The sequence below is a fragment of the Aaosphaeria arxii genome (genome assembly GCF_010015735.1).
Source record: "Aaosphaeria arxii CBS 175.79 unplaced genomic scaffold BU24scaffold_5, whole genome shotgun sequence".
Classification (NCBI taxonomy): Eukaryota; Fungi; Ascomycota; class Dothideomycetes; order Pleosporales; genus Aaosphaeria; species Aaosphaeria arxii.
Genome location: NW_022983478.1, coordinates 1,115,443 through 1,129,373, shown reverse-complemented (window position 1 = coordinate 1,129,373; position 13,931 = coordinate 1,115,443). Strand labels below are relative to the sequence as shown.

Below are 13,931 nucleotides of genomic sequence, written 5' to 3'. Positions count from 1 at the left end.
GTTCTCTCTTTGGATTGAAAGAAGTATCTAATCATAAAAAGCAGTACTTTCTGAAAAGTGAATTTTCCTTCCCGTTGAGCTGTTACTTTGAGTTTAAAATACCATCAATTCAATATCTATAGGTATTTGACTCTCTCTGACCAACATCGAACAACTCACCCAATATCTGCCACGACTCTATCAACCCCAGCACCTATCTCCGATTCTAAAACCTAAGAGTACGTCACACTCGGCCCACCAGGCAACTCTGTCAACCACCCATCGATATCCTCCTCGACCTTCGGCTTCAACACGCATCGATTCCCCGCCTGCGTCGTCTGCGTCTTGAGCGTCGGGCAATTGACATTGCAAAAAGCGTCCATCGCCCTTTGCAGCGCATCGCCCTGCCACCCAAACACATAATCCTATAACACACCCAAACTCATTAGCATTCCCATTCCAAAACGTAACCCAACACAATCAAAAACAGAAAGAGCAAGGGCATAAGAGGAGATAAAGGGGTACATACACCATGCGTACCAAACCCAGTCCCGTCGCCCGAGCTGAACACGAACGGCTGCGAGCCGTCCTCCGGCCAGTCGTTGGGGTCGTTGAACGCAGTCGTGTCCCAAGCTACTTCGTACAGTATTTGCGGTATCTTCACCGGGTGGGATGCAGGGCACGCGCCGCCGGACTCGAAGGCCGAGGACGGGTACGCGACGTGCGATTTGTGGTCGGGTGAGTCGAGGTTGACGCCGTCCCAGCATCTGAATCACTTCAATCACTATCTTGTGGAAAAGGGGAAGGAGTAGAGGGACGGGAGGGGGAGGGAACGTACGTAGGGAAGAAATGATTCGCGCGTATGCCGCCGGGACACGGCTTCGCGGGGAAGTGCTTCGTGTCGCGTCCGGCTCCGGGGGCGCCAGCCTCGCCGCCGAAGTTCTTGTCCCAGCAGCGGAAGCTGAGGGATCGCGCGTCGCCGTCGCCTTCGTCTTTGCGGCGGATTGGGTCGCCGACGATCATGCGGAAGCCCTGTTCACCTCATACTCTTCTATCAGTTTGGGTGTTCTTCGGTTGAAAGAGCGTGGAATTGAATTGGGGACTGGGATGGGAGAGACGAACCTTCTTGAATGCGGTGACTTTGCTCTTGTTGTCGTAGGGCGGGATGTAGTACACCGTGATGCCGCCATTCGCGGGTTCGAGGTACTGGTTCGCGAACGTGGGAACGCGTTTGAATGTGCCGTTGCGGGCTTTGAAGTACATGACTGCGGTCCAGTAGTTGCTGAAATCTGCACATCACATTTCTGGATCAATATGTGGTTTCAATTACAGGATTGATCGAGGAGAGGGCGTGTGTACCTTCAGTGAATGTGCACGTCGTGCAAGTCGCCTGCGTCGGGAGATCGAGCGATGGATCCATTGTGGTATTCAATGCGTTCTACACGACTCAGTCGTCAGTATTCACCATAGGCGAATCGAATTCCCGCGGCCGCCATACGTACCCCGCCGACAAGCTGATGTAAATGTGGTGAAGGCGCTTGGCCAGGATTCACGAGACTACGATACAATGCATTCGTCAGTTCCTCGACGTCACAGAAGTCGAAGCGATTATGGATGAAGGTTGAACTCACGGATCAATCCTATCGACGACCAGCTCCGAGCACGAGAATCGAAGCATAGCGCTCGCTGTCTCGGCGAGTGCCAGAGCAGCAGTGAGGGATGACCAGTGCATCGTGGTCTGTTTGGATGATGTTTTGGTCGATTCGAGGGTATGCCAGGGGAGAGGAAGTTTAGAGAATGAGGGGCGATAGGGACGAGATCGCAATTGTGGATGTGTATGTTGCGTATGTACGTATATGTACGTATTCACTCAATCAATTCATGCACCATCAATATCAGAATGTCCGTTCGTCCTGGCGCCCACACAACGCCCAGTGCGTCGCAAGAAACCTGGGCAAGCAGATGTGCTAGTGCACCACAAATCGCCATTGCCTGCTGATAGCGATACATAGCAAAGGTCCCACATTTGGGTTTGTTGGGGAATCCCACAGGGTCGCGGCGGGCGGGCGCAATCTCGACATATATACAATACCCAGACTTGGTCTTGGATGTGGGGTCGGGACCGTGAAGACGAATCACAGAGGTCGTATGTTTGTTGTTGCACGACATGGTGGGAAAGTAAGATGCGGCTCCGGATATTGTGGGTTAATCTACTTGACGTTGTGCGATGGCTGGGCGGCGAACATTGGAACTTCGAGAACACTGATAAGTGCGGAGTAGTCAACACTATAAGTGGTTCGCGATACTTGAAATAGAGTCTTGGGTTAGTGAAACACAATCTGGGAAAGTGGGTTGTTTTGGGGTTAGGTCGACCTCATAAGAGGTCGTAGAATTATTCATTAATGAGCGCGAGGTCTATGAGTAGGTATATAACTATTATCGTGGACGGGGCCATTCCAACGTAGTGTTGGTTTTCGTTCATTTTCTTCTATCTCAACTGTTCTTGGTGATTAAGCACTAATACATGCTTTCTTTTCGATCGACTTTTGTTTCTCTTCCCGTGGTCGCAAGCATGTCCAAGAGGGATGAATTATGCTGGTGGGGCGGTAGGCTCAGGCACCTGGAGAGGAAATTAGCAGGTTGTCGCGGTATGATTTCAGGTGCCTATAGGTAAATGAGAAGGTATAGTTAGGGTTGTACTTACGCCAGGGGGGCAGTGCCAGTGGTCATCGTGAGGCTCGCAGGTCTTCTCCTATTGTCATATCAGAATCCACCATCGATATTGACCACGACTAGTCAACTTACCGGAGCAGCCTCAGAGGTTGCAGAAGCAGGTGGTGCGACAGTAGCGCTGGCAGCAGCCGTGCTAGCGGCAGCTGAGCTGGTGGCAGGAGGAGGGGCAGCAGAGGAGGTAGCAGTGAACTTGCCAGCGCAACCCTCACCCGGAACGGCAATGTCAAAAGCATATGCCTCAAGAGCGAAGTACTGCAGAGTGTCGCTGTTCTTGGAGGCCTCCTCGGGGTTGGTCTCAGCAAGCTCGAGGACCTCATCGTAATGACCGGCATAGTGCTCGACGGCACCCTCGCCGACCTTGGGGACGTGAAAGAGACGGTGGAGGAGGTCAGAGCCCCAGTAGAAGTTGGTCTTGAAGTTGGCGACATTGTAGCCGAAGCCGCACATAGCCTCGAGAGGCTTGCGGACCTCGTAGGAGAGAGGGCAGATGACAGTCTCCGAGGTGGCGTTGGCACCACGCCAGTGACCAGCCCATCCTATACAGTGTTAATTCTGCCAAAGTAAAAGAGGGAGAAAAAGCTGCTAACCTTCTTGTGCGCAGTTGCCGTCGGGGTTATCACATCGGAACAAGATGCCGGCCTTGTCGCCATTCACAATCTTGTCGTACCAGCCAGTGACTGATCCAGTGGAGGCATTGCCAAAATACTTGACATAAATGTCAGATGAGTTGCCCCATCGGTTGATGTGGTCCTTGGCATGTTGCGAAAGAATGATGGTCTCCTGAAGACCTCGAGCGATCTGAGCTCGCTCGGTATGGTTGCAAGAGGAGTGGATGGGATATTCCCGAACGGCACCCTGATCCCAAGGAGTAGCACCGGGAGCCTCGGCAGTCTGAGTGACAGAGACAGTGACGGACTGTTGCTGGCGGGCCACGCGAGCCGGAGAGGCAATGACAGTGGAGGCTCCTAGGAGCAAAAGAGAGAGAATAGGTGCCATTATGAGGTCTTGAGCGGAAACACTGCCAGAGATTGATGCAAAGATGCAGGAACAGGGATAAGATTACTCAAATTAATGCGAACACCAGTTGATCCGAATGGCTGGAGATGCAGGACAGTCACAAGATGCAGGCTTTATAGGGCCTCTTATACATCCTCAAATCAACCTCTTGCTATAGCAAGTACTCGGTCATTCTTTCGGTCAAGTCTCTCTCTACCAAATCTGGACCCTGTACCGGTGGGATGCCCAGCGAGCCACTTACGTGCATATGAGGCCAACTCTCAGCCTAGATGTCCACTCGAGCACCGTGATGTCCGGCGAGCGGCGATGGTTTTTGCATGCCCAGAGTTCCTTCGTGGGGACTGATGACTGTTTCTGGATGTAGTGGTAGGAGGAAGGCCTGACTTGGGTATGAAAGAAGGGTATTTGGCAGGTGACATGTTGGTCAACATGGCTTGATCAATATTATCGAATGGCCATCACGGTGGGTGGATCGAATGGCAGATGAATATGTTACCCAATGTATGTACCTATGCATGAGTGGAGAGTCATGAGCGTGGGTGGGATGCCAATACTAGCTGTCATGTAGCATGAGGTAGTCCCAGTGGTAAGGTAATAGGTAGGTGTCATTCTCGTACTTCGACCGGAGTAGTCGTCCATAGTGAATGGAGGATGAGGTTGGTAGAAGCATGCGGCCAAGATGCCAAGGGTGGAAGGCAATTGTTCCATTGATTTAAGCCTGATTCGGGTATTCCGATGCCAATGATGAGGGTGGGGATTGTCAACAAGGTCAAGAGAGTTGTATACTGTTAGACTATGGATTGATGGATATACGAGGAAGTGTATGTACTCTGTATGGTGCAATCGAGATGGAAGGAGTTGACGATGATGGTGGAAGTTGGCATTTCCAAGACGGAGTGGAGAGTTGCCAAGTTGGGACTAAACCGCTTTCACCTTAAGAAAACCATCATAGTACTCAACTTCTGCTGTTTCTTTTCCTCATCCCCCACTCTTCACTCATCACGGTGCTTATCCTCTGCCGTCGAGAGGAAAAAGACAAAGTCAGTCTTCCGTTCGCTGGCTATTTCTATCGTTGGAAAGGCATCATTCATTTATCCATCTAGTTATATATTTGGTGCATCGTTCGTGCTCTATTATCGAGGCTACCTACTACCAGGATAGGTACCATCGCTTTCAGCTAGCCTCCCTCTCGAGTCATCCAATCACCGTCGGTTCAGTTCCAATCGCTCACTCTCCTCCCATCTACTCTCCCCAGTAGTAGAGAAACAAATCTTCGAAACAAAGTATCGCCGCCTATATAATCAATCAAACAAGTAGGCGATTATTCAATCCATCCATCGACATGCATTCAGCCGTTCGACGATTCGTCGGCTCGACTGCCGTCCTGCTGCTCGCTGCCAGCGTCGCATCTCAGACGACTACTCCAGCTCCTACCCATGCGACCACAAGCGCTCCCACCCCGTCTATCACAGCAGTTTCAGATTGCCATCCCCATAGTACCGTACTGTAAGTTCATCCCAATCGCCAATATGCATCTCATCTCTACCCGACATGACGTTACTCACACCTTACTAGATGGTGCATGGCTGGTACGGAGGAATACCAGATCGTCGGGCCTACCAAAACAGAAGAGTTCGAGGCCCAGTACACTGGATGCCACGCGCATGGTACCGATGTGTAAGTAGTACATTCCATCTCACCTCTCCCCAATCGTTGACACCACTTGCTTACATTCGCTCCTATAGATATTGCTTGGACCCTGATGGTGAGGAGGTCCAAGTCCTCATCGAACCCGAAGATGAAGACGAACACAACCACACCGAGGAAGATCCTCATGCGGGTGAGGGACATTGCCATTTCCACGCCGGCGTCGAGTAAGTATATTCATTCCAACGTTGCTGATTTGCATCATTCTAACGTACCACAGACACTGTGTAGGTGGAGCAGAGCAAACTTGCGAACGCGTCGATCGAGACTACAACATCCCCCTACGTGTTGGTCTTCTCTTCGTGATTCTCTTCACCAGCGCCCTAGGAGTCTTCGTGCCTATCATCGCGACCACGTTCACTCGCATGTCGATGAACAACATCATCTTTGTCATCCTGAAGCAGTTCGGAACGGGTGTCGTCCTTTCCACGGCCTTCATTCATGTAAGCTTCTTCTCATCCCATCCCATCTATCATCGCTCTAACCATCTCCAAGCTCTTCACGCACGCCCATTTGATGTTCACCAATGACTGTCTCGGCGAGCTGTCCTACGAAGGTACCACTGCCGCCATTCTCATGGCCGGCCTCTTCCTGTCCTTCCTCGTCGACTACATCGGCGCACGCTTTCTCGCCTGGCGCCAATCTCGCGCCCGTCCAGCTGAACCCGACAACTCTATCTCGCACACATCCACTCCCACTCCCAGCGAATCCGAGCGCAAAAGCGGCAACGTCACCCCAGCTCCCGCTACCGCCCTCACGCACTCCGACCACCACGGCCCTCACGTGCACGGCAGCACCGACGGCAGCCCCGTCGACGAGAAACTCAGCGTGACCGTCCTCGAAGCCGGCATTGTCTTCCACTCTCTCCTCATCGGCCTCACCCTCGTCGTCGCGGGTGACTCCTTCTTCCTCACTCTTTTCGCTGTCATCCTCTTCCACCAGATGTTCGAGGGCATCGCGCTGGGCACTTGCATCGCGGCCATCCCATCCGCCAAAGCCGGCACCCTCCGCAAGTTAATCATGGGCACCATCTTCGCGCTCATCACGCCAATCGGTATGGCCATTGGCATCGGCGTCCTCAACCACTTCAACGGCAACGACCCCTCCACCCTCATCGCTATCGGCACGCTCGACGCTTTCTCTGCCGGCATCCTCGTCTGGGTCGGCGTCGTGGAGATGTTGGCGAGGGACTGGCTTCATGGACCGCTGCTCAACGCGGGTCTCGTCAGGACGGTCGTCGCTATGTTTGCGCTGATATGTGGCATGATCCTCATGAGCGTGTTGGGTAAATGGGCGTAATCAATCACCCCTCATCGATGTCATCCTGCATCACGAACGATTTCATGCCTTCCCCCCTTCTCTTTCTCTTTCTCTTTCCCTCCTTTTTTGTTTATTTTGGCGGCGGTGGGTAGTAATTACGAACCCAATGACTTCTCAGGTACATATTCATTCATCTCTCCGGGATTTGATATATTCCCAGCACTAGATCATCTTCAGCATTAGCACGGACATTTAGGTGGATAAGTATGCATGCATTCAGGCATGCAGTGGAGCGGTAGGAGGCGAGGAAGATTGAGAGCGAAAAAGTCTTTGAATTGAATTGGATACCCGGACGTGTTTCCGATGGAGGAGTAGATAGATAAGTAGATAGGTAGGAATCTCAAGCACCGGTGACAGGCGGCGTGTCTCGGTCGATAATTCGTTATGTTTCTGTGATGATATAGAGTGGTGATGTCGTTTGATAGGACAGAGTTCGTGATGTAACCCGTGCCTGAAATCTGGAGAGCACAGTATATCCATTTACGACCCATCCGACTGATTGAAATCAACCAACAAGCTATCCCACGCATCCCAGTTCATCTCATCCGGGTTAAACGGCGGCAGTTCTGCAAACTGTCCCCCGTCCATGCTGTCCAACGTGTCCGCGAAGCCTGCCGTCCAGTCAAGCTGAGCCTGTACTTCTCCAGCCGGCACAGACGCTGTGATCTCTTCCCGGGTTGGCTGAGGAGCAGACTCGACCATCCCATTACCCCCATCAGACCTCCCCGCATGCCGCACCCTCAAAAACGCAATAAACCCCGGCTCCTCCGCCCTCCCCAACCCCCTCGCCTGCGCAAAAACCTCCCAACTCCTCAGCGTCAGCCCCCCAATCGCAACCGGCAGCGCCTTCCGTGCGAGATGCCTCGCGAAGCTCGGGTGGTTGTCGTACGTGAGCTGGATCTCCGCCCACGCCTCGTCGACGTCGAGGGTGTCCTGCGGGCGGACGCGCAGCTCCGAGATGAGGTAGATGAAGGATTTCCATTGGAAGTTGAGGTTGACGTGCCAGGCGTAGCCGCGGAGGGCGGGGAGCTTGTAGACGAGGTTCATCCATTTGGTTATTTGGAGGGAGGTGGCGAAGAGGGAGGTTCGTTGGGAGGGGGTGATGGATGGGGAGGAGGGGGAGGTCGAGGAGGTGGGTTGCGGGTTGAGGGCCATGAAGCGCATGAGCGCGATCACGTTTTTCGCGAGGTGGATGCAGAGGTAGTGCCAGGGGACCGATTCGTCGCAGTATTGGATGTAGCGGTCTTGGTAGAAGGCTTCGAGCTCGTCGATTACGGTTTGCTTTTCTGGGAGGGGCGTTTCGGATGTGCTGAGGCGGTTCCAGACGCCGTCGAAGGCGGATTTGGGTGCGGTCATGGTCCGGAAGCGTTCGCCGAGGTGGCAGCGGATAAGGAAGAACATCATTTCGGTGGCGCCGTGGTGTTCTTTGGGGAGCTCTTTCATGCCGGGGAAGAGGTCGCTGTCGTTGAGGTTGGACGGGCATCTCGTGTCGCCGGTGAAGACGTGGCCTCCTGAGCCGGCGAGTTTCTCTGCGAAGCCTTCGAGCATGATGAGCTGCCACCACAGTCTTCTTCGCATTTCTGCGTCGAATGGTGACAGTCCTAGAGATCCGCCATCGCGATGCAACCCAATTCGTTGGCCGATTCTGCTTGCTATGCCGGTCAAAATCCACATCACTCGCGCGTCGCAGTCTTGCAGGGAAAGCTAGTACGATGTCAGTAGAGATAACTCAGTATGATTGAAATCTTACAAGAAATAGCGTAAGGGCTTCCAAAACAATAAGATCGGTGGTTTTCAGGAAACTCGCGTTAACCAAGGCATGCTGTACACCGGCTCGGTATCGTTGGAGAAGAATTGGTTTCTTTGTACCTAGCGTAGATTCGCACTCTTTCTCAGAAAGTGATCCAACAGAAATACAATAGATGGCAAACATCAAAGCCTCCACGTTCTTCGGAAAATCGTCCAGGTCCTCGCTTGCTTCGAGAATAATCTTCTGCACAGTTGGCGCATGGAACACCTTGACGAGTGGATTGACATTTTGCAGATAGATTTGCCATAACTTGAAGATCTGCAATGGCTCCGGATGAAGTGATCGTAATTGTGGGGTTGCGCGGCCAGTACTAAATAATATACTTCCAGTGTCCGGCGTGAACGATTCTGGTGAGGTTGCAACCGAGTACTCTCCATTTTCCTCTTCTTCTGAAGAATCAAGAAGGTCCTGGTTATTTCGAAACTCATCTTGAAGAGTCGTCCACAATCCATTCTCGAGGTACCTAGACTTCCCATCACCTGATAATAAAACACCCTTCTCGTCTGCAGCGCTCTCGGTGGTGTCCTTGTTGGAATTCGGAGGCGGTGGTACATCGATATAGTTGGTAGTGTAGTCGCTCGCAGGGGGCCATTTCCGAGCTTTCACTTTAGCAAGCTCGTCATTCTCCAGTTTGACGGGATCGACCCCGAGCTTACGGAGTGCATCTTCGTATATCCGGAGCCTTGTGTGAGTGTCCAATTCTCGCAAACCCTTTTTGCGCCGCCGGGGCGGGGCGGGTGTTTTGTATACGCAGCTTACGCGAGATTTGGTGCAGTTCGAGCACCCACCCGGAGCCTTATCGCATTTGACCTTGCGTTGGGAGCAGAGTACACATGAAAAGCTCTTTTGTATCGGGGGTTCTGGCCCGACATTGTTTTGACTAGATGAAGCCATATTCGATGATTCGGTCTGATCCATTTCTCTTGGAAATATAAGAATGTTCAGGTATGCCTTCAATCATAAATATATATGGTTGCAGGGTGTTCTTTCAATGACGCAGAAGATGATGCTAGAAACCTATATTTCTGCCTAGACGTTCTCACATCTTTGACTTTCGAGTTTCCATCTCTTTTTCCAAAAATGATCACTATATTCAGGGAGAACTTTGGGAGTACTAGGAGTTGGGGTCTCGATGGATTCGAGTGGACAAAGTGTCACAGTCATCGAGCATCTGGGCAGACTCAAGTCGATTATGTTGGTCTGTGCTCGTTCACGCCAAGACACTAGTGTAAGCCTCAACATGTACATACATCCATCTTAGCTTCATGCGACGGGAAGACCAACATTTGATGTATTCGTTTGGCTTATAGTGGACTCCGTCGCGGATGTGTTGTTGCCAGGATCGTGAAGCGCTACAGTCCTAGAAGTACTGTCCACTGATCGAATTCGTATATAGCTATCATGGGTGAATGTGTTGGAATCGGGACGACAGGGAGGTGGATTATGCGAAAGGAGTTGGAGAAAATACGTTACACGACCTGCAGTGTTCAGTCAACGAAGGCATACTGGCCTATCCGGTCGCAAATTTTCGCATACCTGTACAGGATAGATGTGATCTACATTCCGAACAAAAACTGAATATGCTGTTGCCTACGATATAGCATTTGTCTTGCATCACATACAAATAGAGAATAAACACCGTCCCACTCTTGATTCTGAATCAGACTATGGCGAAGAAGAAGAAATCGCTGAGAAAAATGTCTTCGAATTCCGAGAAACTCACGTTCACGAAGCTTACCCAAACTACACGTCCAGATGAATCTCGCCAGAGATTGTTGAAGTCCTTGTCGGAGTATATTGGCCTATGTTGAACCTCCTTTAATACGATTTGCTCTAATGAGTTTACAGAGCCTGGACAAGCGGGGCATACTCAGACCTCCAAATCATGTGCAACGGGAAGACTTATGATGTTCACAAGGTCATTGTGTGTACCAGGTCAACATTTCTCGACAAGGCTCTAAAATTTCCCTCAGAGGTACATTATAAACTGCGAGTTGGGTTGTTTTTCTCACTTTAATAGGCTTCGAAAGAAGGCGTGATTGAGTTACCTGACCAGGAGACCGAAATTGTCGAATTACTTTTGCAGTACCTCTATGAAGAAGAATACTTCCCAGAATTGCTTGAAGCTGTCATTTTCGGGAAACAGCAAACCACACTGCACTCCTGCACAGGCGATTGCAAGTACCATTCATCTTATCGTCAAGTTTGCGCGCACCACTCCTGTGGCAGTGACTGCAATTATGACTGCCGAAACTTTCAGTGCCAAAAATGCCTGACTACTGAAGATGTAGCTGGCGACTCAACTCAGCTGTTGACACACTCCAAAATGTATGAGATAGGGGATTACTTTGCTGTTGACGGGTTGAAAAAGCTCGCAGCGAAAAAGTTCAAGGTTGCTTGCCAGAAGTGTTAGTCAAGATTCACTTATTTTCATAGGCTTAGGATTGACCTTTGCACTACAGATTGGAACGACGCCACATTCCCAATTGCAGCTCACCATGCCTTCTCTACAACCATCGAAAGCGACAAAGGACTCAGGAGCACTGTCTGCAAAACCATTGCGGAACATATGGAGCTTCTTGCCAAGGACGAAATGGATGCGTTGATGAACGATTTCACTTCCTTGACATATGGGCTCTTGAAGGAGAAAGTCAAACAGGGATGGAAATAGTGAATCATGCCGAGATACGAATCCATCGTCAAGTAGAAGCAAAAGTTATTGTCCACGTGTGTCACTATGGGCAACAATGTCCAAAAAGAATGCCTTTCACCCTTTCATTGAGAATCACTCCGTTGCCTCCGTCCACGTCACGTTAGTGGTAGATAGTTGTAGCACTATATTCACTTTTTCTGCGAATCCACTGACCTATCATGGTCCTTGGGCGACGCTTTGTTGCATCTTGTCTCCGAGCTTCCTTTCCCATTCTGACCCATATAGGTACACCATTTCCATGGCTGTGAACATGTCAAAGCATCCCGCAACCAATTTTCTCTACTTTCAATCCTATTACACGAATAGTTCATCTGCGAATTCATTGATTACCCTATCGAGTCAATCATTCGATCGTCATGGCAACAGATCCTGAGCTCGACCGCGGCTACTCGCTCGTTCAGAGATCACGCCAGAGGATTATGTTCAATTTGGAAAGGTCTGTCTTCCATGTGTGAATAAATAAATAGTATCTGACGATTTCAGGTCTTTATCCTCTGGAGAGTACTCCGACCTGAAGATCGTCTGCAAATCAGAGACTTTCGACGTTCACAAGATGATTGTGTGCCCTCAATCGGAATTCTTCTCGAAGAAATGCAAGGTATGTCGTTTTCGACTTTCGTTTTATTTTATCTTTTTCTCGTGTCTAGCTGCGGGACTAATTCGACTACAGGATAAAACCAGGAAAAGCATCGATCTTTCGGATGCTGATGAATCAATCGTGCAAACAATGATTAAGTATCTGTACCAAGGCGACTACGAGCCGTTTCTCTCGCCCCCCCATACTTGTAGCAGTTCCGGATGCAATGCAAGGGACTGCAGTCATCATGTCTGCGGCCTTCACTGTCATGGAGGATGTTCAGGCTTTGTTTGTGAAAGATGCCTCCAATTCTTTCATGATTCAGCCGAACAACTAATCACTCATGCCAAGCTACATGAGTGTGGCGCTCTGTACGCAATACCTGGTCTTCAGGACCTTGCTACGATTAAGTTCCAGCTAGGTTGCTCTCGGCACTGGTATAGTCAGCACTTTATCACTGCTGCTCGTCATGTCTTCAAGTCGAATGTACATGCCAACTGTAGTCTCTACAAAATCATTAGAGACACGATTGTGTTGCATCATGATTTCCTGATCAAGCAACCTGGTATTCAGTCCCTAATGAAGGAAAATGGGGACCTCTGCTACTACGTGATGACCGCTGTGTCTCGTATCACAAACGAAAAGAGCCTTGCTGCACCTTGCAGTTGGAATCGGACCATGGGCGAGATACATCTGTGGGAGGTTGGCAGGCAACTTGTAACATATCAGTGCGTGGGGGGGGGAGGCAGGGAGAAAGGAATTCGGTATCAATAATGAATGTAACTTATCATAGCTTACCAAATGACACCGGTGCTTTCAATTGCTGAAGTCTCATATCTATCAATATTGCAAGAATTGTGAAGCCTCATATCTGACCAGCTTGTTCTCTGAACTTTCCACTTCTTTGCTTTCCCTTCATGTTAACCTCAATATTCAGCATTTCATCACCGCTGCTCGATGAGCAGTCAGTGCCTTGCATCAACACGTATGCGCCCAAATGCCTGATTTATGATGTACAATTTGATTTCAAGGACATTCAAAGTGAAAAGCTACCATGCCTCCCTGATCCCTTACTGAATAGCGTCGCACCCTTGATACTCTCTTTTGAGATCACTGCCGACCCTTCATGGAACTCATTTTTGAGAGCGTCTTCCATTGATGTTGCATTGAAAGCGCTATAGTAGCAGCTAGAGCGATCTATATTCATGCATAGTTGGGGGAATTGGAGCAGGGACTCCGCAATGCTTGTAGCTTCTGCCAGTGCTCTGCCTCTTGGTACGACTCGATTTGCCAACCCCATGCCGAGGGCTTCCTGGGCTCCCACGCTTCGGCCCGTGAGTATCATGTCCAAAGCTCTTCCAAGGCCGATGATTGCTTGTAATCGTACTGTTCCACCATCTATCAGGGGTACGCCCCAACGGCGACAAAATACGCCGAAGACAGCATCTTCCTCGACAACACGGATGTCTCCGAGTAAGCTCAGTTCGAGTCCTCCAGCAACAGCGTACCCACTCACAGCCGCAATGACAGGCTTCTTCACAGTAAGTCTAGATGGCCCCATTGGCCCGATATTGCGTCCGGAGACAGGTTCGTTCTTGGAAGGTGTAGCTTCGTTGGTATCGCTTCCTAGTCCATCTCTACTTGAGACCTCGTGGAGGTCGAACCCAGCACAGAAGTTCCCACCTTCGCCATGGAATACACAGACTTTCTGAGTGATGTCGTTTTCAAATGCGATGAACGCGTCGTATAGCTGTTTGGCAGTTGCGCTGTTCACGGCATTGCGTCGATGAGTCCGATTGATAGAGATGGTGGTAATGCCGTGGTTGGTAGTCTTGACTTTGACCTCGTCGAGCTCGCCATCAGCAGCATTAGACATGGTTGTTTGACCTGTAAATATATTTATGAATACGTTTTACAGGTTCACATGAATCGATGCGAACTTATATGGCCTTTCTGCATATGTCCTTTCAGTGTTTATGGTGCTTACCTTGATTTCCTTACCTCGGCACAAGCATAAGTTGGGACTAGCGCTTGCTCCTCACCCCGCTGATTGTGCAACCCCAATCGTTAAAGTA

The 13,931-nt window shown here is 50.3% G+C and overlaps 7 protein-coding genes across 7 annotated transcripts; 3 read left to right on the top strand and 4 right to left on the bottom strand.

The window, feature by feature from the left end:
• Positions 1-128: 128 nt before the first annotated feature.
• Positions 129-1,657, bottom strand: BU24DRAFT_392646 (uncharacterized protein; the record flags this gene model as incomplete). The annotated part of the gene is made up of 7 exons (XM_033525167.1): positions 129-404; positions 509-746; positions 818-1,011; positions 1,102-1,268; positions 1,339-1,417; positions 1,482-1,536; positions 1,611-1,657. The coding sequence occupies 7 exons, from the start codon at positions 1,655-1,657 to the stop codon at positions 213-215; spliced, it is 972 nt and encodes a 323-aa protein (XP_033382874.1). The 3' UTR covers positions 129-212.
• A 912-nt stretch (positions 1,658-2,569) lies between these two features.
• BU24DRAFT_348408 (zincin) lies at positions 2,570-3,708 on the bottom strand (the record flags this gene model as incomplete). Its single annotated transcript, XM_033523563.1, has 4 exons — positions 2,570-2,599; positions 2,684-2,731; positions 2,785-3,248; positions 3,300-3,708. 4 exons carry the CDS (start codon positions 3,706-3,708, stop codon positions 2,570-2,572), a joined length of 951 nt encoding a protein of 316 aa, XP_033382873.1.
• Positions 3,709-4,742: 1,034 nt separating this feature from the next.
• Positions 4,743-7,102, top strand: BU24DRAFT_371238 (Zip-domain-containing protein). Its single transcript, XM_033524458.1, has 5 exons — positions 4,743-5,235; positions 5,305-5,406; positions 5,475-5,603; positions 5,657-5,879; positions 5,932-7,102. Exons 1-5 carry the CDS (start codon positions 5,072-5,074, stop codon positions 6,733-6,735), a joined length of 1,422 nt encoding a protein of 473 aa, XP_033382872.1. The 5' UTR covers positions 4,743-5,071; the 3' UTR covers positions 6,736-7,102.
• A 134-nt stretch (positions 7,103-7,236) lies between these two features.
• Positions 7,237-9,460, bottom strand: BU24DRAFT_348913 (uncharacterized protein; the record flags this gene model as incomplete). Its single annotated transcript, XM_033523584.1, has 2 exons — positions 7,237-8,460; positions 8,507-9,460. The coding sequence occupies 2 exons, from the start codon at positions 9,458-9,460 to the stop codon at positions 7,237-7,239; spliced, it is 2,178 nt and encodes a 725-aa protein (XP_033382871.1).
• Positions 9,461-9,771: 311 nt separating this feature from the next.
• Positions 9,772-11,373, top strand: BU24DRAFT_482031 (uncharacterized protein). Its single transcript, XM_033533218.1, has 4 exons — positions 9,772-10,358; positions 10,415-10,541; positions 10,587-10,974; positions 11,029-11,373. Exons 1-4 carry the CDS (start codon positions 10,234-10,236, stop codon positions 11,235-11,237), a joined length of 849 nt encoding a protein of 282 aa, XP_033382870.1. The 5' UTR covers positions 9,772-10,233; the 3' UTR covers positions 11,238-11,373.
• A 262-nt stretch (positions 11,374-11,635) lies between these two features.
• BU24DRAFT_463311 (uncharacterized protein) lies at positions 11,636-12,193 on the top strand (the record flags this gene model as incomplete). The annotated part of the gene is made up of 3 exons (XM_033532104.1): positions 11,636-11,715; positions 11,763-11,877; positions 12,029-12,193. The coding sequence occupies 3 exons, from the start codon at positions 11,636-11,638 to the stop codon at positions 12,191-12,193; spliced, it is 360 nt and encodes a 119-aa protein (XP_033382869.1).
• A 654-nt stretch (positions 12,194-12,847) lies between these two features.
• On the bottom strand, positions 12,848-13,769 carry BU24DRAFT_423455 (enoyl-CoA hydratase/isomerase family protein). The gene has a single exon (XM_033528257.1). It carries the CDS (start codon positions 13,730-13,732, stop codon positions 12,893-12,895), a length of 840 nt encoding a protein of 279 aa, XP_033382868.1. The 5' UTR covers positions 13,733-13,769; the 3' UTR covers positions 12,848-12,892.
• Positions 13,770-13,931: the final 162 nt, after the last annotated feature.

Coding starts and splice junctions, on each gene's coding strand:
- BU24DRAFT_371238 (XM_033524458.1), top strand. CDS start 5,072: ATGCATTCAGCCGTTCGACGATTCGTCGGCTCGACTGCCGTCCTGCTG. Junction 5,236..5,304: donor CATCCCCATAGTACCGTACT/GTAAGTTCATCC, acceptor ACACCTTACTAG/ATGGTGCATGGCTGGTACGG. Junction 5,880..5,931: donor TTTCCACGGCCTTCATTCAT/GTAAGCTTCTTC, acceptor ACCATCTCCAAG/CTCTTCACGCACGCCCATTT.
- BU24DRAFT_482031 (XM_033533218.1), top strand. CDS start 10,234: ATGGCGAAGAAGAAGAAATCGCTGAGAAAAATGTCTTCGAATTCCGAG. Junction 10,359..10,414: donor TTGTTGAAGTCCTTGTCGGA/GTATATTGGCCT, acceptor ATGAGTTTACAG/AGCCTGGACAAGCGGGGCAT. Junction 10,542..10,586: donor CTCTAAAATTTCCCTCAGAG/GTACATTATAAA, acceptor TCACTTTAATAG/GCTTCGAAAGAAGGCGTGAT.
- BU24DRAFT_423455 (XM_033528257.1), bottom strand. CDS start 13,732: ATGTCTAATGCTGCTGATGGCGAGCTCGACGAGGTCAAAGTCAAGACT.